The 27,926-nt window shown below is 31.8% G+C and overlaps 3 protein-coding genes across 8 annotated transcripts; 2 read left to right on the top strand and 1 right to left on the bottom strand.

Moving 5' to 3' along the window:
* On the top strand, positions 1-2,455 carry LOC107462683 (uncharacterized). The gene is made up of 7 exons (XM_016081311.3): positions 1-121; positions 272-341; positions 1,481-1,547; positions 1,668-1,790; positions 1,866-1,949; positions 2,031-2,117; positions 2,203-2,455. Exons 2-7 carry the CDS (start codon positions 274-276, stop codon positions 2,287-2,289), a joined length of 516 nt encoding a protein of 171 aa, XP_015936797.1. The 5' UTR covers positions 1-121; positions 272-273; the 3' UTR covers positions 2,290-2,455.
* A 4,982-nt stretch (positions 2,456-7,437) lies between these two features.
* On the bottom strand, positions 7,438-7,815 carry LOC127741269 (photosystem II protein D1-like). The gene has a single exon (XM_052253392.1). The coding sequence runs from the start codon at positions 7,813-7,815 to the stop codon at positions 7,438-7,440; it is 378 nt and encodes a 125-aa protein (XP_052109352.1).
* Positions 7,816-13,030: 5,215 nt separating this feature from the next.
* On the top strand, positions 13,031-26,601 carry LOC107462662 (ABC transporter C family member 13). 6 transcript variants are annotated; one of them, XM_016081284.3, is made up of 32 exons: positions 13,031-13,115; positions 13,275-13,430; positions 13,524-13,655; positions 13,779-13,879; positions 14,189-14,252; positions 14,590-14,841; positions 15,746-15,815; positions 16,293-16,353; positions 17,141-17,228; positions 17,799-17,917; positions 19,140-19,257; positions 19,408-19,524; positions 19,648-19,728; positions 19,827-20,075; positions 20,315-20,416; positions 20,498-20,565; positions 20,671-20,802; positions 20,908-21,058; positions 21,266-21,549; positions 21,682-21,838; positions 22,219-22,394; positions 22,484-22,595; positions 22,701-22,754; positions 22,979-23,101; positions 23,655-23,753; positions 24,177-24,269; positions 24,356-24,466; positions 24,546-24,707; positions 24,796-24,983; positions 25,085-25,274; positions 25,436-25,603; positions 25,981-26,601. In XM_016081284.3, exons 2-32 carry the CDS (start codon positions 13,275-13,277, stop codon positions 26,059-26,061), a joined length of 4,059 nt encoding a protein of 1,352 aa, XP_015936770.3. In that variant the 5' UTR covers positions 13,031-13,115; the 3' UTR covers positions 26,062-26,601. The 6 variants fall into 6 exon arrangements, with proteins under 6 accessions (XP_015936770.3, XP_052108531.1, XP_052108534.1 ...); XM_052252571.1 differs by lacking the exons at positions 13,031-13,115; positions 13,275-13,430; positions 13,524-13,655; ... (3 more) ...; positions 15,746-15,815; positions 16,293-16,353 and adding exons at positions 18,288-18,385; positions 18,796-18,862 and having other exon boundaries at positions 16,360-17,228; XM_052252572.1 differs by lacking the exons at positions 13,031-13,115; positions 13,275-13,430; positions 13,524-13,655; ... (4 more) ...; positions 16,293-16,353; positions 17,141-17,228 and adding exons at positions 17,356-17,369; positions 18,288-18,385; positions 18,796-18,862.
* The last annotated feature ends 1,325 nt before the right edge of the window (positions 26,602-27,926 follow it).

The following is a 27,926-nucleotide window of genomic DNA, read 5'->3' as shown; positions in this document are numbered from 1 at the left end:
TGTAGTTTCTCAATGTGAAAGAACCTCAACAAAACGTCACTCTTATCGTTCGCAGCATCGGGTACGGCAGCCACAAGAGCCACGCCACCGTCACCGCCGGAGTCACCCTCACTGGAAGAAGGTATTATTACACTTTCTTCATTCTTTTATATTGGTTAAGAAGTTTTGGATTTTGAGCAGAGAGAATCTCACTTGACAGTTCTATAGCTGAAGCTTAATGGTCGTAACTTTTTGTGGCCTTCATTGCTCTCTCGTTCCAATTTCTTTGCAGATATGAAGGTGTTTAATATAAATGAAGCCACACTTTCTCTTGCACTTTACACCGATGTCACCAATTCCAAGTTAGTCTTTTTCTCTGGTTTTCTCTCTTATTCTAAAAACAATTATAAATTATGGAATATTAGCAACTTGTTATTGGAAAATTTTACTTGTTAGTTGTTAATGAAAGAAAGATATTATTGCATTTTTGACTTGTTTGACATTTGTATTTGTTCAAGTTATTGAGACTTTTCGTCACCCAACTATCAGAGAGGCATTGTTGTCTAAAAATACCATTTTGTTCCTTTATCTATTTAATTAGGTTAAATGGTTATTGGAGGTGCATGATTGGTCCAGTAAACATCATAGTAGCTATGATCGAATAGATCATAAGGGGCTTTGTTTTTATTTTTATTTTTTGGGTCTTGATTTCGCAGTGATATGTTTTCTTTGATAATTACAAAAACGATATCTTGTTTTCATTTGTATAAGGAAGAGTAATGTAACTTAGCACACAAGAGATAGAATTTGTTAGTTGTTAGGTAGTTAGTAATTTTCAGTTTGATGTTTCATACTAGATCAGTATATATAAGGCTGGTACTCTTATCTATGAGTACTTCCTTTCGATTTCCTTAGAACTCATTTCACATTTTGGGAACAAGAAGGAAAGTAATTAGTACAATGTAACAATTTTGTAATTAATAATGAAAACTTATCAACTTAAAAGAAAGCAACCCAAACCACATATCATAAGGTTGTGTTTGGATTTTCCTTTGAGACTAAAATACGCAATGGCAAGTCGAAGACAGAAAAATTGTGTGTCTCTCTTCACAACCAAATGAGCTTTTGTATTCTCTTTGTTTTTGTGTCAGAGGCAGTATTCAGACGCAGCCTAAGGAATAACTTCAACTGAAAGTTATAATTCATAGTAGTTAGAGTTCAATTTTCCACTTTTTCTTGTGATAGTAAGAGCGTTTAGTGAAACTAGTGTTGCGGCAGTTAGAAATGGTAATTTATAGACTAGTTGCTCCATTCTAACTGTTTTAGAATGGTACTTGCAATTTTTTTCTTATTTATTTCATACAATCAATCTGTAAAAGACTAAAAGTAAATATATGGAACACATTGTAAAATATTGCTATTTGTAATTCATTCTAAGGATTGGGATCCTGCTTCCCTTCCCTTCGATAAATTATATGATGGAATTCTTGTTTTCTCGTAGGGAGCTCTTGGAAAGTATGCAAGCTGGGACATTGGAGCCAGAAGTTGCATTCCTCAATGCTTTACTTGTATTGTTTCTTATATTTGTGCTTTATGTCATACCCAGCTCCATTTATAACCATGACTCTAGTGCTTTTATGTGCCATTTTACATCATTCTAATGTTCCAATTATTATCAACTGAACCAGATTCCAGATGTTTTTCCTCTTCTAGCTGCTGCGCACAAGACGCTTGTAGCTAAGTCACGGGATTCTTTGACCACACGCACTCTTCACTCAGAGCTTGTTTACAATTACTCAGGGTCCAAGCATGTAAGTATGCATTTGTATTTGATTCTGGTTCATTTTCCAATTAAGTAGGCTAACTTATGCTTGTATTGTTGATAGATTAGTGAATCTTTGAAACGATGTGGTATCTCAGATAACACGACGTACATCCTTGCTGCTAGATTTGATGCTACTCCTGATGAGGTCAGACAATTCTAAAATAACGTAGGACACCTTTTTTTTTCCTTTTAAGTGTAACTTTAGTGATCTCCGTGTCATCACTAGATAAAAGCCATTGAGAAGCTCATTAATGGAAAAGAGATTGAACTGGAGGAGCTGGAAGGAAGAGCAAACCAATCCCAGATACAAAAGGTTTGGCAGGGCACTGATTCTAATTTCTAATGGCTTTGTATCGTTTTCTTCAGACTATATGATATTCTAATTCGTTCCTTTTCAGCATTACAAGCTATCTGCCCCCGAACTTGGAGTTTCATCACTTGCAGATGCGATAACTTGCCGAATTGCTTCTCGTGATGCCTTGTGAGAACAATGACTGCGATCTCCATGTATGTTACAAGTTTTATGATCTCTCATTGATCTATTGTAGAATATTTAAAAGAAAGCTTTTAGCTTCGAATAGGTACCTTACCTCTCGATGTTTCCTACATTTGATATTTATTTTAATCAATCTTACTCGAGTTTCAGTAACATTTCTTATGGAAAATGGGAAATCCAAAGTAAGCTAGTTCAGCAATATAACCATTGGTTTGCACGCCTTAAATTTAAAACCATGATGACTAAAACGAATTTCTTGCATCAATCTCTTAGTTTATGCCCAGAATCCCCAGATAAGCATCCCGTGTATAATGTTACAGGCTATATATCCCTTGCAATGGAGTGTACCCCCTGAAACCATGGAACAATAGAAATGTCATTCTTACCTAAAATAGCTCCACACTAGTAATTATTATTACTTTCAAAATGGGAACCCACGTTTCATTGCTCAAAGTAGAAAGCGTTACTCATTTTTAAAGCTTTTGCTTATTGTGAAAGACTGGAAACGTGACAGACTGACAGTATTACATTCCTCTTACATTGAGTCTTGAAACTATATACATGAACATGATACATTAAACTATGCTTATATCGATCTTAGAGTCTTGTATATTCGTGCATTATAGGTTAAAAAAATAGGTTAAATTACATAGTTGGTCCCTACACTTTAAAAGTTTATAATTAGGTCTTTAAAGAGAATTAAAATTTGCAATTTAGTCCCCACCGTTTAAAAAATGTTTGATTTAACAGAATATTTTCAGTATATTCTCTATTTTAAACATGTGAGCTGCACATGTTTAACAATAGGGACTAATTTGTAATTTTAGTGAAAATATGAGAACCAACGGTGTAATTTAAACATTTGAAAATGACTAAAAACTTCCTAGGCTATCTGAATCCACCTCACCCCTCCCTAGTTCTCTCACTCTCACATTTTCACTTTTCAAAATGGAACTCCAATCTCAGCGTTCTCTATCTCTCACCTAGACTCACCATCGCGGTGCCTCTCGTCTCTGTCGTCGCGTCGAATCCCCTGATAAATTGAGTTGCTATTTTTATGTTGATTTGTTACTATTTTTTTCTTAGACATTGAATTGTTTGCTTTGAGCATGTTTGGGATTGGAAATGTTCTCTTCCATTTATTGGTGTTCAGTATTGGGATTGGAAGAGAAGAAAAAATCGCTGGATGAGAGAGGCGAGATGGAGGAAGGAGGCGAGATCCAACTTGTGAGCACAAATATGGTGGATTCAGCGCAGCGACAATGAACTGAGGTGAGAGACAGAGAGCGCTGGGGGTTGGGATGTCGTTTTGGAAAGTGAGAAAGTGAGAGTGAGAGAGCTGGAAAAGGGCGGGGTGGGTTCAAATAGCCTAGAAAATTTTTTGTCATTTTCAAATGGTTAAATTACACAGTTGGTCCCATACTTTCACTAAAATTGCAAATTGGTCCCTGTTGTCAAATATGTGCAGCTCACATGTTTAAAATAGAGAATATGCTGAGAATATTTTGTTAAATGAATACTTTTTGAACGGCGAAGACTAAATTACAAATTTTAATTCTCTTTAGAGACTCAATTATAAACTTTTAAAGTGTAGGGACCAATTTAGTCACCAAAAAAAAAAAGTGTAGGGACCAATTTACAATTTCACTGAAAGTATAGAGAACAACTGTGTAATTTAACCAAAAAAATATAAATATTAGATATGTATTTTCAAAAATATTTGAGATTAAATTTTGATGCGGTTCTTTATAAACATGATTAAAAAAATTAAAAAATAAGGTATTTTCATATTTGAAATTGATAATTTTTTACCAAGTGAATTTTTATGCAATTACTTTTTTGAATAGCTCTAGAAATTAAATTTTGTTCCAATTTTTTAGATCTATTTTTAAAATAATTATCAAATTATTTTAAAAAGGTTTAAATTCAATACACAAATTGTTCATCAAATATAAAAATTATTAGCCACTTATATAAGAAATGATGTTTTTATTTTTGTTATGTTTTGAAAATTTTGAAAATATTTTTATCTTTGTGATGTTTTCAAAGTAATTTTATCATCGCAAAAATCTTTGGAGAAGAATGAATGCTAGTTTTAGATATTCATTCATTCATTCAAGTTCAGAAGATTGTGTTGGAGTTATCACATATCAAACTTTTCCTTTATAGGTGCAAGTGGAACCGTGACATGGATGGCATGTGTGAGGCCATTTCATTGCCACTATTTACTAAAAGAAAGACAGCTCTGATTAACATGTGCATAGATTCATGAAACTTAACCTTATCTCATGTTTCAGGTTGCTTTAATTCTTTTTGTGTTATTGCAATACACATGATTCACTATGAATCTAGTTGTGGATGGTGTTGGAGTATCTCTATTGCTTGTCATCTTGTATAAAGTGAAAGAATTAAAGTAGTTGTTGTAGTGTTGTAGCACTTGTCCTCTATCTCCTTTTCTTCTTTTAACATAATGTTTCCGTCCGTTAAATCATGAACTAAGCTATTTTAAAAGTAATTCGTTAAAGATCTAAATTTTTTTATCGATATTAATTTGGGTTGGTTTAGTGGCATGCAATAATTTATTGGCCAATCACAAATTCTTAAATAGAGTTTAATACCGCGATAAATTAGTTTTTGGCCTGTCGGGTTAAAAAATACCGTGAGAAACAAAAAAAAAATCTTTAAAAATTTTTCATAGACTAATAAATTTCACACAAAGCGAAATTTAAATTATTAATATTTAAGTAGTTGAATAAATTTTTCTTTGACTAATTTGAATTAGTTTCTCTCTCCTTTCTATTGTAAATTCATGAGGAAAAATCATGATTATCTTATTATTTCTTCAACAAAAATATTTATTATGAACTAATTAACAAGAAGAATTTAATTTTAATGTGTTATCAGTATAATATGATTTTACACGTGCATCTAATTATATAATGTTAATCAATAAAAATATTTTTTATATATTAATTACGTGAATAGTTAGCCAAAAGAATGACTATAATTATACAAATATATAAAATATTTTATATTATCAGTGTATCAAAATTAAACTCCTAAAAATAATATCAATCTGCTGAAATAACAATGTCAAGGGTATCTTTGGTTTGAGATACATGTAAGAGGAGCTGGTCCATGAAAATCGATTGTCATTGTTACCCTCAAATCAAATACATTTCAAGAAAATAAAAGATTAAATGTGGGAGAAATATAATTTGTATAGTAATATTTTATTTTTATTTTTAGTATCTATTTATATTAAATTACAACAAGGTTGGGTTTATTTCAAAATTTTCAAAAGGCATTTTTATAACATCATTTTTTATGTAATTGTAGACTTTTTTTGGCAATTATTGTATGTCAAAAAATAGTTGTCAATTAAGAAAAAAATATGATGTTTGCCAAGTAAAAATTGGAACAAACCTACCCAATGAAGTTCGAATCAAATTAAGCTTTCTGGCCAATTATTTAAGTTGCGATTCTTTTTGGGTGAAATTATTATTAATTATATTTTTGTTTATAAAAATCAAATTAGATTGGTCTAGTGGTTAATTTATTAGTATCACTAATTGTATAATTGACAGCATTAATTTCTGTTAAACTATTTCCTCCTATTATAGTGCTAAGTGTTAAATATTTATTTATTTAATTTATACTGCAAAATTAATATTTTATTTTATTTAATATACTTGATAAATTAAGAGGGATATAAAAATTTGGTGTCCAATTCTTTTTTCCATTTTATCCCATTACTATAATCTAAGTTATCATTATTTTTACTATCATAAAACAGTTTATATGTGAAATTATTATTATTTCTATTATCTCATATATATTATTGGTACTCTTTTATCATATTATTATCATTATCTCCCCTTTTTTTTCATTCTCACTCTTTTCTGATTTTTTTTCCATTTATATTGACACGGATATTTACTATAAAATCCTATACGTGCTACAACAAACAAAAAAACATGCATACCAAACTTTCTTCTGTCAATTATTTACTTTTATTTTACTATTATATGTTACGTTTTATTTTTTAGGGTTAAATATTTTTTTATTTAATTTATACTATAAAAATAATATTTTATTTTATTTAATATACTTGATAAACGGACCCACTCTGTAATCAGTTGTTAGAATCAATAGGTCTTCAAATCGTTTATTTGAAAAAATTAAAACCCTTCTTATTGGATGGCTGTGATACTTTCAATCAATTGATTTGGGATGTCCCAGATCTGACGTGTCTCTGGAAGTGAGTAACAAACTTAGAATTTTGGGTATAGGGAATATTTCCCAACATATCTTCACAGACCAAGAACTACGAGATCGTCCCTTTCAATCTGGGGTGACGGCGGGATCGTACCATTCGAGCCTTTTTTTCATGCTTTTCCGGGGGTCTGGAGAACGAATGGATCGAATCGAATTGGAAAATGGAAAGATTTGTACAAGTTATACCCTTCGTCACCAATTAATGTTTGTATCAAAATTCTTTCTGGCATTATTTCATTCTGGGTATTTATAGAAATTCCTCGAAAGGTAATGGCATGATGAATCTATTTTGTCGCCTTTTTGCCTGTTAGACCACAAAGAAGCTATAATATCGCATTTAAGTTGGGCCAGCCTGTTTATGGGGTTCCATACTTTGGGATTTTATGTCCATAATGATGTCATGCTTGCTTTCACTCTACCGCTGAGTTATACCCCTTCCCTTGCCCCTATCGAGAAATAGAACTAACTAATCCTAAGGCAAAGGGTCGAGAAACTCAACGCCACTATTCTTGAACAACTTGGAGTCGGACCTTCTTTTCACACTATTACGGATATCATTCTAATGAATAATAATCAAATTTTAGTAAACAATTTCTACATAGTCTATTTAGTACTTAGTCTATTTATAAAGTATAACATTTTTATCAGTCTCTTTTTTTTATTTAATGAATAATGATATCTTCATTATATTGCTATTTTCGATTATTCCAATAATAAAATTTCGAAACATTAAAAAAAAGTAAGTGGACCTAACCCATTGAATCAGAACTATATCTACTATTCTGATATTCAAATTCGATATAAATGATATTTATCTTTTTTTTAAAAAAAAAACAAACTATCGAATCGAATATGAATCTCATTCATACAATATCGAAGGAATTTGCGGTTTTTTACTTAGATTAGCTCGGTTAATAATATCAGCCCATGTGTTAATTACACGACCTTGACTATCAACTACAGATTGGTTGAAATTGAAACCATTTAAATTGAAAGTCATAGTGCTAATGCCTAACGCAGTAAACCAGATACTTACTACAGGCCAAGCAGCTAGGAAGAAATGTAAAGAACGAGAATTGTTGAAACTAGCATATTGGAAGATCAATCGTCCAAAATAACCATGAGCAGCCACAATATTATAGGTTTCTTCCTCTTGACCGAATCTGTAACCTTCATTAGCAGATTCATTTTCTGTGGTTTCCCTAATCAAACTAGAAGTTACCAAGGAACCGTGCATTGTATTGAATAGGGTAAGAGGAATATAAAAATTTAGTGTCCAATTCTTTTTTTCATTTTATTCCATGTCCAATTCTTTTTTTCATTTTATTCCATCACTATAATCTAAGTTATCATTATTTTTAGAATTAAGTACAATTTTAGTCTTTAAAGTATAGACAAAAAATTTTATTTATTTTCATTTTTTTATATAAAATCATCCCTAAGGTTTAGCTTGATTTTTAAGTCATCCTTTTAAACAAAAATACTCTTTTATCCCCAATTTATCCCAATCTTCATCTTCTCCATTCACGGCAACGAAAAGGGTGCAGAAAGTAGACTAAGCAGGCTGGTAACAGTGACGCGGACAAACAAAGACGCAGACAAGAACAACGAGACGAAAAGACACATGGACGGCAGCAACCTAGGCGGAAAGAGACGCATGCGCCAGCGACACAGGCCGGCACATACGCTCGCGACAGCAACCTATGCCGTAATGTGTACATTTGACATAAAATGTCATAAATTTTGATTCATACACTCGAAAATCTACACTTTTACTGTTTTATGAATGGTATAATTTTTTATTACCGTAATGACTACCTCTCTAATACTGAATTACATTCTCATGACGAATTCACGACAGGAGGCTTTGCTACAACAATACTTAGAAATAATTTAAAAAAGGACAATGGTCTTAACATATAAATATACAAGTTATAAATTTGTAACAAATACATAAATATTAGGGTTAAATACTTTTTTCGTTCTTCAAGTTTGGGATGAAATCAAAATCACTCCTAATCTTTTTTTTGTTTGTTTGAATGATCTTCAATGTTAAATTTAGTATTAAAATGATCATTTTGAACATAATAAATTTTTTAAATGATACAAATAATATTTCTCTATTATCACCACCACCACCTCATCCGCTACTCCAAACTCCTCCCACTTGAAATAGAAACAAAAGAAAGGAAGAGAATAAAAGAAACACAGGCAACAAAAGAAGAGAGAAACAGAGAAGGAAAGAAAGATAAAAAAAAGGAAGAAGAGGGAGGTGATAACAGAAAAGAATGCGGCTGCCATCTCGCCTCGTGACTGTGAGAGAGAGACAAGACGAGAAAATGAGAGAGAGAGAACGAGAGAAGAGAAAAACAAAGAGGGAAAGAATGAAAAGGAAAGGAAGAAGAGGAAGGTGATGACGTAAAAGAGTGCAACTGCCGCCATCGCATCGTGACTGAGGTTGGAGCTACTCCTATCGACGTCGAGCTCCATCATCGTTGTCAAGCTCCTAATGGTGAGGGGCTCTGTTCTTCCCCCCTCTCTCTATGGTCTATTCCGTTGTTCCTCTCCTCATTAGCCACAATTGCTATAGCAACAACGACAGTGGCTTTGTCATTGCTTCTTTCTTATCTTTTTTCTCTTTTGTTCTTCTCTCTTCCCCACAACTTCTGTTTTTCACTCTCTTTCTATCTCTGCTTCTTTCTTAGACCAACTCACACTTTCTTCTTTTTTCGAGTTTTTTTTCTTTGTTTCTCTTGCTTTCTTCGTGTATTGTGTATGTTGGGTGTGAATTTAATAGATTATGGCAATATAAATGTACAATGACAATGATGAGATGAGAGGTGTGGTAGTGGATGCAGGGTAAAAGGTGGAGGGAGGTGGTGATGGTGTGAATAGTTGGAGTGAGGAGGATGAGAAAGATGTGATGATGAAGGATATTTTTGTTTGAAAATAAAAAAATGATGATTTTAAAATAAAATTCAACGTTAGAGACGATTTTGAATACAAAAAAAATTTCGAAGAAGATGAGAAAGATGTGATGATGAAGGATATTTTTGTTTGAAAATTAAAAAAAATGATGATTTTAAAATAAAATTCAACGTTAGAGACGATTTTGAATATAAAAAAATCTTAGAGATAATTTTAATTTTCACCCCAAATTTTAAGAACGAAAAAAATACTTAATTCTAAATAATATATATATATATGTGTATAAAGATGTCTATTAATAACAATTTTACATTTTACAAATCACATTATTAATTTATCTACAATATAAATAATGACAAGATTTCATTCTTTGTCGTATTAATCAAGTAATCCTTCCAAATTTAACTAAATTTACAATATTAATCTACTATATAAATGTCCAAATTATATATATGTCTTCATATATTTAAAAAAATTTGGTACTTGCATAATTTTCAAATTCAACACATACATAAAAGATGACTTTTTAAATAGATGTTAATTTATTAGTATATTTACTATCTTCGCAATATCTATTTCTATAGTGTCATCAACTTGTTCTTCGCCTTCATTTAGATCAATTACCTCATAATTGATTTTAAACTCCTACTCGTTATCATTATTGTAATCTTTTCATTTGAGTTTCAGTTGGTTTGAAATTGTTTAAATTTAATATATAGTTTGATGAATGACATTTGTGAGCGAGTTTTAATATAAATTAAAAATATCTCTTGCATATTGTTTCATCGGTTACATATATGGTTTGAAATAAAACAAACCCACCAAATACTGTGATAGAATATTTGTACAAAATACATGACACTCTTTTTAATATTTGAGAATCTATCTTTTCACAAATCACATATTTTAGTTCTTCAAATAAAAATGTAAAAAAAATATCAATATCATATGAATTTTGATATATAATATTTACTCCCCAAACATTTATAACAAACATGACCATCATAATATACTTTTAACATAACTTTATTGTCTATTTTAATTTTTTTATCCACGTTGAGAAAATTTTTCACTCGAACTTTTCTCTTCTCTTCTCTTCTCTGGAAGTAAAGGAAGAGAGCGTGAGGTGAGGCCAAGAAGAAGAGAGTTTTGTGCGATTGACAAAAGTGCTACCTATATATCTATAAATTAGACTGTTTAATTTGTGATTTTTTATTTAAATATTTTTTTAATTTCAAATTGAATCTACCGATTTCGTATTTTTAAAATAAAAAATAATTGTAAAATCGAACCTACCAATATCTGTACTTCAGAAATTTTAATTTTTTTATGTTAAAAAAATCAGACCGTCCGATTTTTCCTTTGAGTTTGTGCAGAGCAAAATTCTCTGATTTTATGATTTTAAATTAAAAGAATTCCAGTACACCTTGTTTTGTTTATGGATTGGATCCGATTCGCATATCTGCAGTGTTTATTCGAATCTGATTCGGAAATTACGGATATCGATCTAATACGCAAGACTTTTCGAATCGAATATGCACACTAATAGGATTGGATTGCGGATTTTAGATAGGTATTCGCATATCCGATCCGTATATATGCGGATCTGCAAAAATAAATAAATAAGTAAATAATTTTTTTATATTTTATTTTAACTAATAATTATCATATATATCATATTATTTTATTTTTATTATTTAAGAAAAAGTATGTTTAATAATATTTTAAGAATAAATATATTTAAAAGAATAAAAAAAAGATTTTATTGTTATTTTTTAATAAAAATAAAATTTTAAAAATATTTTTATGTTTTACAGATATATTCAAGATCCGATCCGATTTGATCGGCAAATATGCGGATCAAATTCAAGATAAAAAAATCGCACATATTAGATCCAATCATTTTAATGTTAATTAAATCAAAATCAAATAGAGAGATTTTGAATATATTCGAATCCGTGTTTACCCCTAGGTGTATCACACTCCTCCTCCGTGCAAGTGTATTAGGGGTGGAAACAGGACAGGCCAGGCCAGACTTTGTTCTTAACAGGTGTCTGGCCTGTCATATAGTTAATTGGTCCGAGTCTGGCCTGTAATCTGCTATAGTTTTTTTTTTTAAAGTACTAAGTTTAGTCTGTTATTCAGCCTGGTTTAGCTTGAAGCCTGTTAAAAAGTCTGATAAGTTTTTTTTTTTTACAAAAATAAAAATATCATTTAAAAAAATTATTTTTTAATAAACATATTTATATGTAATATGTGATATTTAATATTTATAAAAAATTTAAATTTTAAAGTATTTAAAATATAAAAAACTATTTATAATTAAATATAATAAATTTAAAATATCTCATAATTTTTTTAATAATAAAAAATTATTTATATATGTAATTATGTATTAACAGGTCCAAGCAAGTCTGACAGGTCTACAAGGCTAATTAGTGAGTTTGGACCTGACCTATTGATATAATAACACTTTTATAAGAATTTAAGGTTGTGCCTATTTTATAACAGATCAGGTCAGGTTAGACTACAGATTCTTGGTAGGTCGCCTAGCCTTTTTCCACTCTTAGAGTGCACAACTCACTAACTAAATTCATATAAAAAAAAAAACCGAAATTCAAAAAGTGATTGCACCAAAATTATTTATTGTAAAAAAAATAATTTCATTATGAAAAAGAGAAAAAGAAAAAGCTGTCAACTTTTTTTTTTTTTCATAGTTGCATGGCAACGATATAATGTCATACTAAAATGCAGGAAAGACACTTCGCTGTAGGAGAGGGTGAGTGAGCGATTCAATGATTCATTCAAAGTTCAAAGTTCAAACAAACAATCGGTGACTCTTCTCTTTCTACAATTCTGTGTTCTCTTCCATTCCATGGACGACTTCCTCGCTCTTATTTGCCCTAATTCTCCATTCGTACGCTTCTCTTTTCTCTTCACTCATTTCCCCTCTTAATTTTGCCCTTTTATCAAGGAACCAACGCTATTCCAATTCTGATGTTTAACAAGTAGCACCAGTGTGTGCCACATGCGTTTATTTTTCATTCTGAAGTCAACCCCCAAGTGACTGTGACTAGTTATTGCATCTACACTTTCAAATATACAAACTTTTTGTTTTGGTTTATTTTTCATAAAGGAACAATTTGAATCAGAGTTATAATATTCTGCGTCTTGCTATATCCTTATCTGATGCGAGGTTATAGAATTGAGGAATTATGTGCTTCTGAACATGTTTCTGTTCTGTAATTGAGCTTAGAATTAAGTTTCCTGTTGTGAAGACTGTGCAACTAGAGCAGCTTTTTTATTATTTTTTATTGGAGAAATGATTCCACTGTTAACGAACAATAGATTATGGATTAAAGATTGCAACTTTTTAAGATTATAATGGTTCATGCACTCATGACTTGCACTTTTTCCCTGTTTAACAGATATGGAATGGAAAGAGATACTCAGACTGTTTTGAAGACATATATCCTTATTTAGAAATTTCAGTTTTTTTTTTGTCCCTTAGCGATATTCGTTGGATTGAATATAGTGACTACTATTATTATTGTTGTGCTTGGATTTAAGCAGAAGAGTGGTCGAGGAGTTCAGGGATCAGATGTGCAGGTAATAGTTAAAAGTTGATTAGAAGTCACCTGAAGCTACCACCAAAAAAGAAAAGAGGATAAATCAATAAATCTTCATACTTATGATTTTTGTATTTTAACTTTTAAGGATGTACATAAGATATCTTCTTACGTTGATGTTTTTGCAATGAGTAAACAGATGACTGTTCCAGAGAAATCGGTTCTTTATTTTGTACCAGCTATTGGAGCATGCCTTTCAGTCCTGGAAATAATTTTTGTGTGGAAGAAAGAACATAATAGTCAGTTTGTTGGATATCATAAGTGGTTTTATAGCTGTTCTGAATTGATTGTGTGGGTAAGTTTGTTAGAGTTAAACTAGAGTGTTCTGTATAGTATAAGGCATGTGGTTTTATGCGATCTAAAACTTCACTTACAATCCTATATGTAGACAAATATCATTCTCTTCTCAAAGTGTGGCAGCAGTCATTACATAATCTTCAGTCGTGTTTTATGCTTCTGGTGGATTCTGAAACCAATTTTGGGGGTCTTCCGTTTGGTGACTACATTCCCATCATTGGAGGTACTATTAATTGATGCCATAGAATCTTCCGGGCATGTCAACTTTCTTTATTACTTTTGTTCCTTTAACAATGAATATTGCCAGTTGACTGCATGTGGAAATTTGGCTTAAATTTCGTTGCAGGTTTCAGTTTGCATCGTGGAAAGCTTAGTTGTTCTCTTGAGTATCACGTATGGCACAGCTATAAATGTGATTAGGGTGAAGAGAGAGTCTTTCAAAAGAAGGTATATACCTTCCTGTCATTCTTATCATAGTCGCTTTCTATTTTATATTTTTGATAAGCATTCAACATCAGATAAAATTTTGAAAGCGGGCATAATTGATTCTCTCTCTCTCTCTCTCTCTCACACACATTATGCCTTGCTGTCCTTGGTTATGAACATAGGTTGGATTGCATATTTGATCTAACTGTGGTAACAAGCAAAGGGATCACATTTGATTGACTATGTATTTATTCATATAGGAAGGATAGTTGAGTTCTGTTGCAAGAAGATATTGATATGTCTTTACTGAACCTAATATCATAATTTCAGTTTATTGGGAGATCCACTTCTTTCCTATGACTCGAGCCTTGAGGAGGGTGGCCATCATGACCTTGTGAGTTGATAGTTGAAAACTTTTAACTTAAGAGTTGTGTCATGTGAAGAGGAATATACTAGATAAATTGGACCACTTGTGTCTACTACCTCCAAACACTCTTTGCAGGACAGTGGAATGCATTTCATGCTCTAGACAATTTGCCTAAGACTTAGTTGGAACATTAATAAGATTTTAAAATTTTTGTTTTTGTATAGATAATTAAATTTATGGTTATGTTCAAATGAGATTTCACTTTTTTTGTTTGATCATCTGCTTTATTAATTTTATTTTCATATATTTAAAGGTTCATATGATCTTACTAATTTACTTTTGTTTTTATAATTCTCTCTTAAAGGAAACTAATGAGAGCATTTGGGATTTGATGACTTTCAAATTCATAGCGCCAGTAATGAACCGGGGGGTGGTAAAGCAATTAGACTCTGAAGATCTGCTGCAGATACCTACTAATATGGCTCCATCTTCTTGTCATGATATAATTTCATCCTGCTGGCGAGCTCAATTGACTAATGATGCTTCAAAGCCATCCTTGTTTAGAGCACTCTGTAGTGCCTATGGATGGTCATATCTCTACCTTGGTTTGTTAAAGGTAGTTTTTCGATAACAGAGTGTTTTCTTCTATGTTCGACATAAATCTAAGTTGTACAAAATTGATGCTTGTGCATTAGTATTTACGTACAACATTTACTCAAATAGGTTTAAGCTTCTTTAGACTGGTAACTGTGTAATCTAATTCTTCTAGCGAATGCTATCTTAAAATTGTCTGAAATTTTGAATGCCACCATAGTTTCTGTCTAGAGTACTTGTTTTGTCTGCTCTTCCGTAAAGATTTTCTTTAATAGAAGAGCAATGGTCATGACTTTGTGGGTCATTGGTCTGGACAGATAGTAGATTATATTATTCCTTGCAATTCCAGCTATGCCAATGGAAATACATTCATCTTATGCAAGGACACATGATGTATAGCATATTTTACATGCATCTAGACATCTTTATGGAAAATGTTTTTTAAACATCCAAATGTGCTACTTACGCCACCACCTTTAGACTTTAATTTGGCCCCTACTCCAACACTCAAATTCTTGTTTAATACCCTTAGAATTTGTTTGATATCCCATTGACACCCATTTTTGGATATTTATTTCTACCCTTTTAATAGTGTTGATACCTTGATCTGTTCTAAATTTATGGAAGCTACAAGGATTCATGTCAGCTTCAAAACAGAATTTATTAAATACAATGACATTTATTATCATGTATTCATGTCAATTTTAATGGTCCTGAAACCTAATCATATTTACTAATTAGATTAGTTTTGGGAAAATATTTAAGAAAATTATGTTTAGTTTCTCTCATTTGTTTTGAGCTATCTTTAACGAAGTATATGTCAATATTAAAATGTTCCACAAAGATACTTAAAAAATTAATCAAACAAAACCATTTTTTTAAAAATAATTATGCTCTATAACTACACAATATTCTACTTCTTCCAGGTGATTAATGATTGTATTGGTTTTGCGGGACCATTGCTTCTCAATAAGCTAATCCAGTTTCTTCAACAAGGTATTTCAACAATGAACAGTTTGTATTTATCCATTATGATCATTAAATTCTAACATAGATCTGTATTTTGACTCTTCTCTTATAATATTGATATTGATATTATCCTAAAACCATGCTGGTAAATTACTGCTGCTCTTCACATTTTCTTTAATCTTTCCTTTTGTGACTTCTGAAGCGTCAGATATCTAAACAAGAAATCAGGAATATATATATATAGGATTTTTGTTGTATTGTTCTTCATCAAATGATAAAAGTACGATCATTTAATGATAAAACTTTTATCGAAGTGACTAAAAGAATTGAACTAAGACCTTTTTATTTACGCAGCATGGAGAATTAAAATTGGTTAGTTTATATATAATGAAACAAGGATGGATATCCTGTACTTTTGTTCACATTTTTCCTTGCTTCTCATTAGTCAGTTTGTACAAACTATCGTAATAAAATGTTGGTTCCACTTTTCTTTACATCATTCAGGCTCAGTGACCTCTGATGGGTATTTACTTGCAGTATCCTTGGGCCTGACCTCTATAATTAAGTAAGGTTCTTTTTATCAATAACTCACTGTCTCCTCCCCCCACCAAAAACAATCCATCTTTTTTTATTTTCCTGTGCTATATGTTTGTAGGCATTTCTCTACTTGAATACTTCTTGTTGCTGTTTATTATGTTTCGCAAATGAGGAGTAAAGATTACAACGAGACACCTTTATGAGAATAAATTATTTTAGAACTCACTTGAAGTTTAATTATCCAGACACTAGGATCATTCTTAAAATATATAGGACATCAGTCTAATTGTTCAATAAAAATGAACAGCACAAAACTGCATACATTAGTTAACTCTTCATCTTTCTCCCATTATTAATTTGGTATTGTGCTACACAAGTGCATAAACACTAAACAGCATAAAAATAACAAAGCCTGAGAAGTGAAAAATATAAATGATTCATTATTTCTTTCAAAAGAAACAAAAAATTGTGTTTTGAAACATAAAACCATTTACAGGATTCTGCATTACAGCCCATATATTAGGGGTTTTAGTGATAAAAGCTAAGCTTCAAGGAGAGTGGTCAGAGGATAAAATTGCTTTCCTCCAAGCATGCTGAGATGAAAGGGAAAACCATGGTGGTTATAATGCAAAAAAATTTCTCAGCAAATAAAAAAAATATAAACTGCCTTATTGCAACTGTGTGGAATGAACACAAATGACACACTCAATGATCCAAAAGGAATTTCTTTGTATCTTAATGGATTGATATGGCCTCTATTAAGATCTTGTGCTGTATTTACCAATAATAATTAATAAGACAGTGTTCTGTTCTAGATCCTTTTTGGATACACAATATTCTTTTCGTCTTGCCAAATTGAAGCTAAAGCTGCGATCCAGCATCATGACTTTAATATATGACAAGGTATGCAGCTTTTCTCATTCTCAATAATTCCAAAATTATAGATTGTAAAATCAATTAGATCCCTTTGCATGTGTGTGTGTGTGTTTTTCCGATCCTAAACTCGGAAAAACAAGGAAGGTTATGACTTTAATATATGACAAGGTATGCAGCTTTTCTCATTCTCAATAATTCCAAAATTATAGATTGTAAAATCAATTAGATCCCTTTGCATGTGTGTGTGTGTTTTTCCGATCCTAAACTCAGAAAAACAAGGAAGGTTGTGTTAGGCCTGCAATAGCCCATGTAAAATTTTGTTACATCCCTATGCATGATCATGACACAATAATGTCTTTGGATCCATTAGGGTTGTGTTAGGTTTGCGATAGTCAACGTAAAATTTTGTTGCATCTCAATGCATGACCACGCCGCAATGACTCGTTAGATTCATGTAGCCAGCCCTACCTAGTGGGAAAAGACTTTTTTCAGTTTCAGTTTCTTACACTAATGTTATTATTGGTTTGCACATTCCATGATTTCGCTGATGATCATGATTTTCTAGTACTAATATATATATATTTCATGTGTTTCAAGTGTCTACGTGTGAACCTAGCAGAGCGTTCAAAATTCACAAATGGAGAAATTCAGACATTTATGTCAGTAGATGCTGACAGAACTGTCAACCTGTGTAATAGTTTCCATGATACATGGAGGTATTCTCTTCATTATTTCTTGATGCAAAATCTTTACTTAAAGTTATCTTTTTCATCGTCTATTTGAATTTCTTTTGTTCAACAGGCATGCCATCTTTTAGAAGATTCCTCTTTAACATTTTATATCTTTGGAAAATACTGTGTTTTCAAGTGTAATTAAATTTCCTCGTTTATTTATATTAAGTGTTAAGTACTTATGGATACTAGTTTTCTACTGCTTTAACATATTTAATGTTGGGATTTATGTAGATGTATTTGACATACATGACTGGGAAACCATCTTTTACAACTTAAAATCGATGTAAAATCATGTATACATTATTGAATCAAGTTTTATATAGATCATAAGCAGTGTAATTTTTTTTTTCAGCTTGCCTTTACAAATTGGAGTGGCACTTTATCTTTTATATACTCAAGTCAAATTTGCTTTTGTATCTGGATTAGCTATAACCATTTTACTGATACCAGGTAATACCACCCATAAAAAAATTTCAGTAACAGAGAAGCTACACGTGTTACATCAATCTTTTTAAGTTGATTCTTAGTTTACATCAGTGAGCTCAATAGCTGGAATGAATTCATAGTTTATTATAAGTGTTATCACTAACTGAGTTTGTTTCCTAAATCCTAAGCGGGAACTCTGTTCCAATTTGTTATCAATGAATGTGTATTTGGCTGTACCTTCAGGGAAGATTGCTTGATATTTCTTTTGATTTAACAATGTCTTAGACCTAGAAGCCAGTTTCCATTTCAGAAATGTATACTTGACTTTCAATTCCTTCTTTGAAAAGGTTTAATTTATGTATTTAAATTATCGTTGTTGTCACTGCTATTGTTTTCTTATTATTTTGAAAACTATGATATTTGAATTGATGTAGTGAATAAATGGATATCACAATTAATTGCAATTGCCACTGAACAAATGATGAAGGAGAAGGATGAAAGGTATCCATTGATTTCCTTTTCAATTGCTAAATGAACCTTTGGAGTTTCTAAAAGTTTTGGCATGTAATCTTTTCATATTTGTTACAAACATGATGCAATATTTTTCCAGTTGTTCCCTGCTTCTTTTTAGTTGTCAGATTTCCATGTTCTTGTTTTTCTGCATTCAGGATCAACAGTTTTCCATTCTCTAGCCAGTTGTAGCATGTTACAAAAATGGGTTAATATTTTTCAAAACTGTTGGTGCATATTTACAATCCTGAAATTGTGGTTCTTACAGGATTCGTAGAACAGGAGAACTTTTGACCTATATTCGCACTTTGAAGATGTATGGATGGGAACTTATTTTTTCTAGTTGGTTGATGGAGACAAGATCTTTGGAAGTGAAACACCTAGCTGTAATGCTTTAAATTTTGATTTTACATCTTTAGAGGTGAAACTGGAAAATTTTCATTGAAACCCACTGAGCTAGTGTTCAACAACGGCATAATTTAATTGATTACTTTCATATTTAATCTTGATCCTCGTGTTTTATCCTTTTTTTTTAGACTCGGAAGTACTTGGATGCATGGTGTGTATTCTTTTGGGCTACCACACCAACACTCTTTTCTATTTTCACATTTGGACTCTTCACACTGATGGGAAATCAACTTGATGCCGCAATGGTATTTTCAATTTTTTTTACCTAATCTTAATTGCAGACAAGTTTTTCTTCTTTTTAGTTTTGCATTCAATTATTTTTTTTCATCATCAAGAGTTTTGATTTGGTTGAAAAACCCTAATTGTAGGTTTTCACTTGTCTTGCTTTGTTTAACACACTGATATCGCCATTGAATTCATTTCCATGGGTGATTAATGGATTGATTGATGTGAGTATCCTTTATTCAGTGAAGATTTTACTCACAAAATTAGCTTATATTGTACACACTAATTGATGACACCAATGAAAGGATTCTCTTAATTGTAGGCCTTTATATCCTCTAGAAGGTTGAGTAGATTTCTTTCTTGTCCTGAGCATAGATCCAATGTGGGAGACACCGGTTCCAGTTCATCATCTTTCTTGAGTAAACAACCTGATTCTTCACAAAGATTGGCTATCATTGTCCAAGATGTATCTTGTACCTGGTCAAGCAGTGATGAACCACCATTAAATATGGTGTTGAATCATGTGACTCTAAGCCTGTCCAAGGGTTCCTTTGTTGCTATTATTGGAGAGGTTAGATTTTTACTTGAATTTAATCAAGATTTCTTAAGCCAATCATATGAAAACTGCATTATATTGGTAAGGCTGCTTGCAATCTTTTGTATATGTTAGTATCATCAACATTAACAATTCACAACATTATGTTAGTATCATCAACGGAATGGAAAGAAGTATGCACTTCATCTAAAATCTGAAGCACTACTCTAAATATATCTATTTCAGTATTTCACTTTTCAACTGCATTTGCTCAGGTTGGTTCTGGTAAATCTTCCTTGTTATATTCAGTTCTTGGAGAAGCGCAACTTGCTCATGGATATATTTACTGTGATGGATCCGTGGCATATGTACCACAGGTTGGTGAAATGATAATGACATTATTGACATAGTGCTTAGCCTTGGAATGAGTTTTCTTATGTCTTTCCCTCAAATTTCAGGTCCCCTGGATTTTATCTGGTACTGTACGTGACAACATACTATTTGGGAAAAGCTATGATCCCGTAAGGTATAATTGGCTTACTTCCTATCATAAATTTGACTTGATATTGATCTACCTGAGCTTTACAAACTTGTTTTGAACGTAAAGAACTAATTATCATAGCTTAAACAGGTATAGAGATACACTACAGGCATGTGCATTAGATGTTGATATTGAATTGATGGTTGGACATGACATGGTGTATATTGGAGAGAAGGGACTAAATTTATCTGGTGGACAGAGAGCTCGACTTGCTTTGGCGAGGTGATGACTTGATGATGTTCTTTCCTTTTACTCTACTAGTTCATTTGTGCTCTTTTTATTATTTAATTATTATCAAGAAAAATGTTCTGATAGTTCGGAAATTAGCAGGGCAGTGTATGATGGCTCAGATGTTATTATGCTTGATGATGTTCTGAGTGCAGTTGATGCACAAGTTGCTCACTGGATTTTACACAATGCCATTCTTGGCCCTCTTATGCAAGGAAAAACTATATTGCTCTGTACTCACAATGTGCAGGTTTGTTCTCTCTTTTACGATTGTTATTTATTTGCTCAAATTACATTGGTTTTGTCAAGCATTTTGGCAAAATTCTGATTAAATGATATTTAAGCTGACACTTTAAGCTATAGCTGAGGAGAGTATTTTCAGATGAAGTATTGTATATTTTTTATTAAAATAAAAATGTAAACATTAGCATATTGACATATCTAAATTCATATGCAGGCAATATCTTTAGCTGACGTGGTTGTTGTAATGGACAAGGGGCATGTAAAATGGTTGGGAAGTTCAGCTGCCTTTCCAATTTCTTCATACACAAGATTCTCCCCATCGAATGATCTTGATTTAACTTCAAAAAATCACAGAGAATCTTGCAGCTCAGATTCTTCATCCAAACCTAAGGAGCAATCTCTTCCTGAAAAAGAAATTGTGCATTCTCCGGAGATAGCAGAGGAGATAGTTGAAGTTGAGTTAAGGAAAGAGGGAAAAGTTGAAATTGGAGTGTATAAGTGAGTAATAGATCGTAAATTGATGATACGAGTGATGTTCAGGGAGCTTATGTTGTCAGTTTTATGGATTAACTACTGTGCTCTTTGGATAATAATTCCAATTGTTGGTTAACAGTTTAGTGCAATTTGCAGGAACTATGCTGTCTTCATTGGTCAGTTTGTTACAGTTGCTATATGCCTGTCAGCTATCTTCATGCAAGCATCTCGGAATGGAAATGATTTATGGCTATCATATTGGGTTGATACAACAGAAACTGGTCAAACAGCGCACTCTGTGTCCTTCTATCTGGTGGGTAGCTAATCTGTGATACTAGTTTTTCGTAATGGATTTCTCTTTGTGGACTATGACTGATACAACTACATATTTTCTGGCATCGAATGTCTAATCCAAAAAGCACAACAAAGTAGTTTCTTTCTTTCTTTCTTTCTTTCTTTCTTTCTTTTCCTTCAAATTTCCTTTTATTATTCTAGTATGGTGTTACAGAAAGAAGTAGTTAAATGAAACTAGCTTGTTAGAAGTTCACTTTAAAGCATAATTGAAAATTCATGATCTCTTTACTGTATATAATATTGAACCATTTGGTTATGTAGTGAATCAAATATAACCTTATCCCATCAGGTACTGATATTATAGCTTCCTAATCTCTGAGTGTGAAATTAATGTTGCAGGCTATACTATGTCTATTTTGTGCTGTGAATTCTTTTTTCACATTGGTGAGGGCATTCTCTTTTGCGTTTGGTGGATTACAAGCAGCAATTAAGGTACACAATAGACTGCTTAGCAAGCTTATCAATGCACCTGTGCGATTCTTTGATCAGACCCCGGGTGGAAGAATACTGAACAGGTTAGAATCAGAGGTCTTCAGACCATAACAGATTATATTAACATGAAATTTTCTTTAACATGTTTCGTGATTTATATTTTTTCATGCAGATTATCTTCAGATCTTTATACAATTGATGATTCTCTTCCATTCATTATGAACATTCTCCTGGCTAATTTTATAGGCCTGTTGGGCATTGCAATCATTTTGTCATATGTACAGGTATCCCTAATTGTTTTTCTTATTTCACTAACATTTTATGAAAATTTGAAATTCGTATTAGCCTTCCTCATCGTCGAAGTAATTTTATCTTTTCATTTTCTGTAGGTCTTCTTCCTAGTCCTCCTATTGCCATTGTGGTATATCTACAGTAAACTACAGGTATTTGTTGTTCTTGTTTTTCATTTCCTTGATCTATCTACTTTCTTTGCTTTTAATGCACCTATAAGGATTGATGTTATTGTATTGTATAATTTGGAATTCTTCATAAAAAAAGGTAGTTTTTTAAACTTCAGATCAATTATGATCTGTTTACAAATATAACTGTGTGTATTCATAATCTTGGTATGATATACATTGTTCAACTGATTTTAGTGTGCCTTCAGTTCTTCTACAGATCCACATCAAGAGAATTACGCCGATTGGACAGTGTTTCTCGTTCTCCAATATATACATCTTTCTCAGAAACACTTGATGGAACTTCAACTATAAGGGCTTTCAAATCCGAGGTAAATATATACACCATATCAAAGTTTAATGATAATAATAATCACATGATGAGGGGGAGCAATTGTTAAACATTGGATCATGTGGGGAGAGGGTTTTGAAGAAGAATGTACATCAGAAAAAAAAAAGAAAAAAGAAAAGAAAAACTGAATTAAAGGACAAACAGCAGTACATTTATCATATCACATCAATGAGTCCATATGAGAAATGGCTATTTGTAAATTCTTACTTCTTATCATAGCCATGAAGAACATAAAATTTTGTGCGTGGAATAGACCTGCTGAGACAAGAGATAATATTTTTCTGTTTTATTGTTTCACATAAAATTCCTGCTTTGATGCATGTCAATTTGTTTTTCCTTTTTCCCCATTTTTTTGGGACTTTCAATACAGTTTGTCATCCATATTTTGATTTGGGTGACTTATATTCCAGTTTATTATTAGGAAGTTTTGTTTTCTGAAGGGATTTGTTGCTTGCCCTATGTGTAGTGATTTTTATACTAGCCTTGACTTTTGTGCAATGAGTTAACTATAACAAAATGGGAACTATGGACAGGACTTTTTCTTTGCCAAATTTATTGAACACATCACATTGTATCAAAAGACTTCATACACAGAGACCGTAGCAAGTTTATGGCTTTCCTTGCGTCTTCAGGTAGGTCTTTGCCTTAAATATGTTTTGCAACATTTCAAGCAAAGAAAATGCAGCAATAAACCTACGATTTATGCCTTATATAAGATTTATTAATGTAGAATTTAAATAAGCTAGTGGATTAATATTTATTATTTTTACTCAATGTGTAATAGTAACAAATGTGAGATTAGTCTACTTGATAAGTACTTTGCTCTCTTATTAAGTTATCTTGGGTTCAAGTATAAGGAATAGCAAGAAGTTATTTCAATAAATATTTTACTGCTTAATTAGTGAGGGGAGTTAAGGGCTATAATGGGGAAAAAAAAGTTGTGCGCCAAATTTCTCTCAATTCCCTTTTGTATATAAAAGGTTAGGTTTGAACTTATGAAATCTATAATCTCAAGTTCTCATTCTCAATTGCTTGTAATCTTGAACTTCTTCCAGTTATTAGGTGCATTTATCATCTCATTCATAGCTTTGATGGCTGTTGTTGGATCTCATAGAAGTCTGCCTATCAACTTTGGTACCCCAGGGCTGGTCTGTTGATTACCCTTTTATTAATCTTTGATTAGATCAGCCAATTAATACAAAATTAAACATATCACAATTATTTATTCTGACAGGTAGGATTGGCCCTCTCATATGCAGCTCCTATCGTATCCTTGTTGGGGAGTTTTTTAACAAGTTTCACTGAAACAGAAAAGGAGATGGTTTCAGTTGAAAGAGCACTTCAAGTACGAAAAGACTTGTTTCATTTTCTAGAGACGTGTTTTGATTTATTTTGCAGAAACTAACATTCGTTAACATATCTAGTACATGGACATTCCTCAAGAAGAACAAGGTGGATGCTTAAATGTGAATCCAGATTGGCCTAACCTAGGAGTTATTGAATTCCAGAATGTCACTTTGAAATATATGCCATCTTTGGCACCTGCAATCTGCAATCTTAGTTTTACTATTGCTGGAGGGACACAGGTTAGTTAGTGATACTTGAATATGCAATGAAAGTTTCTATGATTATTAAGCCCGTCATTCTTCATACTTTTTACATGGCATGAATCAGGTTGGAATAATTGGAAGAACAGGTGCTGGAAAGTCTAGTGTGTTAAATGCCCTTTTCCGCCTGACCCCAATATATTCAGGCTCCATTTTAGTTGATGGCATGGACATTAAAAATGTTCCTGTCAGAGAACTGCGTACACATTTGGCTATTGTGCCTCAGAGTCCGTTCTTGTTCAATGGATCATTAAGGTACAGAACTGGAATGTCTTTGCATTTGATGATTCTGATGCAAATTATTAATTGCACAATGTCATGTCTGCTAAATTTTTCAACGTGTTTCAAAACTCCAGGGAGAACCTAGATCCATTTAAGATGAGTGACGACTTAAAAATTTGGGATGCTTTGGAGAAGTGCCATGTGAAAGAGGAAGTAGAAGAAGCTGGAGGGCTGGATATTCTTGTAAAGGAAGGAGGTATATCGTTTTCCGTTGGCCAGAGGCAGCTTCTTTGCCTTGCACGTGCGCTTCTTAAATCTTCAAAAGTACGGGTGACGATTCAAGAGAAGTGGTTATAGTTTGAATTTCCATCATAACAGAGTAATTTTGCTGTTAATGAAGGATGATAGTGTCTTCCTTGAGAAACAAACTATACATCATACAAAGGCATAACAACGAGGTTATTTTTGTATTCTTGTCCTTGTAGGTTCTCTGTTTGGATGAATGCACTGCCAATGTGGACATTCAAACTGCTTCGCTGCTCCACACCACCATATCCAGCAAGTGCAAAGGCATGACAGTGATCACAATTGCTCACAGGATTTCAACTGTCTTAAATATGGATAGCATTCTAATTTTAGACCATGGCAACCTGGTATGTTTCATTTTCTTTTATTCTGCATCTCATCTCATAGATATGATCTATGACAAAGCACTATACTGACATTTGATCTATGTAATTGACCCCACCCCAGTTACAAAGATAAGATTTAGCTGTTCTTGTATGTTTCACATGTCAAAAGGGTAATAAGCAGCTTAAGGTTATTTTTTACCGAACTTGTTGATTTATTACTTGATTAGTTCATGGTTCAACATTACTTAGTATGTAGCTCCTATAATTCCAAAAACTTTGCAAATCTCTTTACAGTGTGCTTTCCATGGGACAAGCAACAATTTTTAGCTACTTGAGCAGGTTCTTGTTAACCCACCTCATTGAATAACATCATTTTCCCTTGTGTTGTGTCTGTGTAGGCTGAACAAGGAAATCCAAAGGTTCTTCTGAATGATGAGTCCTCATTATTTTCCAGTTTTGTTAAAGCTTCATCAATGTAACTGACCATCAAAGGTGGCCACTAACACTAGTTGATTAGATCAAACAACTTCAACTATGGTTTTGACGTTGGTCTCCAGTATGCGAATGCGTTGCTGTTGAGGCCATTATTTAACATCACAAATCATCAGTAGTGTGTGCTAGAAACTAATCTCTGCCGTGATGGTGTTTCGGCTGTTGTCTTTGTTGGTCAATTTCCTGTTGAACATCAGAACTGAGGTTGCCTGTATCTTAATGAACTCTGATGCAAGACCATAGATCATTGCTAATCCTATGAAAGTTCTGTCTGGATCAGTTTAAGCTCCAACAGAAAGCAAGAAAAAGAAGCAAAAGGATGAAGATACTCAGCTACCAGCTACGCTGCAGTTGAATCATAGCTTTGGGTGGGCGCCCCTTAAAAGATTCTGGTTAGGGGACCTCTCCAATGGTTATTGTGTTGCTTAAATTCTGTATTAGAACTTTAAAATGTAAAAACAGTTTTTGACAGTTACAATAAGATCAATACAAGGTGCTCACGTACTCTTGTAAAGTTTTAGCAGTTACTGTAACTATGTTAAATATGTTCCAAAGTTTTTCGACTGTCAAAGAAAGAGTATAATTTGCAATTGCAAAAGAAGAATGCTTATTAGCTTAAGCATATTGATGCTGAACTTTGGTATTATAACAACACCAAAGTTTTATCTCAGTAGATGAGACATCCATTTATGATCCGTGGTGTAGAAATTCGACAAAACTTTTTAAGTTTTAAAACCTCAGTCTACCTCTTTTATCGGGTTTTAGATTGGGATTGGACTTGTCAAATAAAAAGTCAACGTTTATATGTCTAACTCAATCTTACGGGTTAATAATGGTTGCCAGTCAAGTCATATTTTGTAGCATTGTGACATATCTAATAACAAATGGCAGTGTTTTAGAGAGCATTGCATTGTGATTTTTGTTTGCAAATCATGACATATATGGTATAACATTCCTACTTTGATATTTTGCCATATTGATTTAACATCTATCTATCTATTTTTATTATACGAAAGTTTACACCTAAATTCTTCTATATTGTGTTTAAGCCAAATTTCTTCTATTAACAATACCATGTTAACAATTTTACTTGACAAAATTTGAAAATTAATCAATCATTTTTTAGTAAAAAATTTAAAAAAATTTGTATCTATTATTATTCAATTAAAACGTAAAGTCTTAATTAAATACAATAAATATACATATATATATATATTAAAAGTGTCATAATAATAATTATAAAAATTTTCAGTTATAAATATTAAAATTCTACAACTTAAATATGTTAATACTCTTATTACTATATTATTTGGTCTATTTATGCATGTTATATAAGATTTTATTACTCTTTATTTCTTAATATTTCATACCAATTACCGAAAACTCCTTTAAGTTTAAATTTGTCACATTTTCTTATTAAATACATTCAAATATATTATGATTATAAAATTAATTCATAATTTTATACTTATATTTTTTGTATTTTTTATTCTCATTCATTTTTCTAAATCCAAGTTTAAATTTGGCACATCTTTTTACTAAATATATTGAAATATATCATAATTATAAAAATAATTTATATTTTTGGTATTTTTCATTCTTATTTATTTTTCCAAAGAACACTATATAAAAAGACAAAATATGACGATTAAAGCAAATATAAAAATGAAAGCAACAAATAAAGATGTAATTTTATACAATTTTAATATAAAAGGTCTATATCTTTTTAAAAATAGTTGAATTTAAATTTTAAAAATAATAAATATATTTTAATTTATATTACGTTTTAGTTGAATGATTATATAAAATTATATATAAATTATTAAGTAAATATTTTAGAAAATATTTTTAA

The sequence above is a fragment of the Arachis duranensis genome, chromosome 8 (assembly GCF_000817695.3).
Source record: "Arachis duranensis cultivar V14167 chromosome 8, aradu.V14167.gnm2.J7QH, whole genome shotgun sequence".
Classification (NCBI taxonomy): Eukaryota; Viridiplantae; Streptophyta; class Magnoliopsida; order Fabales; family Fabaceae; genus Arachis; species Arachis duranensis.
The sequence above is the reverse complement of the archived record's forward strand: the minus strand, read 5'-3'. Positions and strand labels throughout refer to the sequence as shown.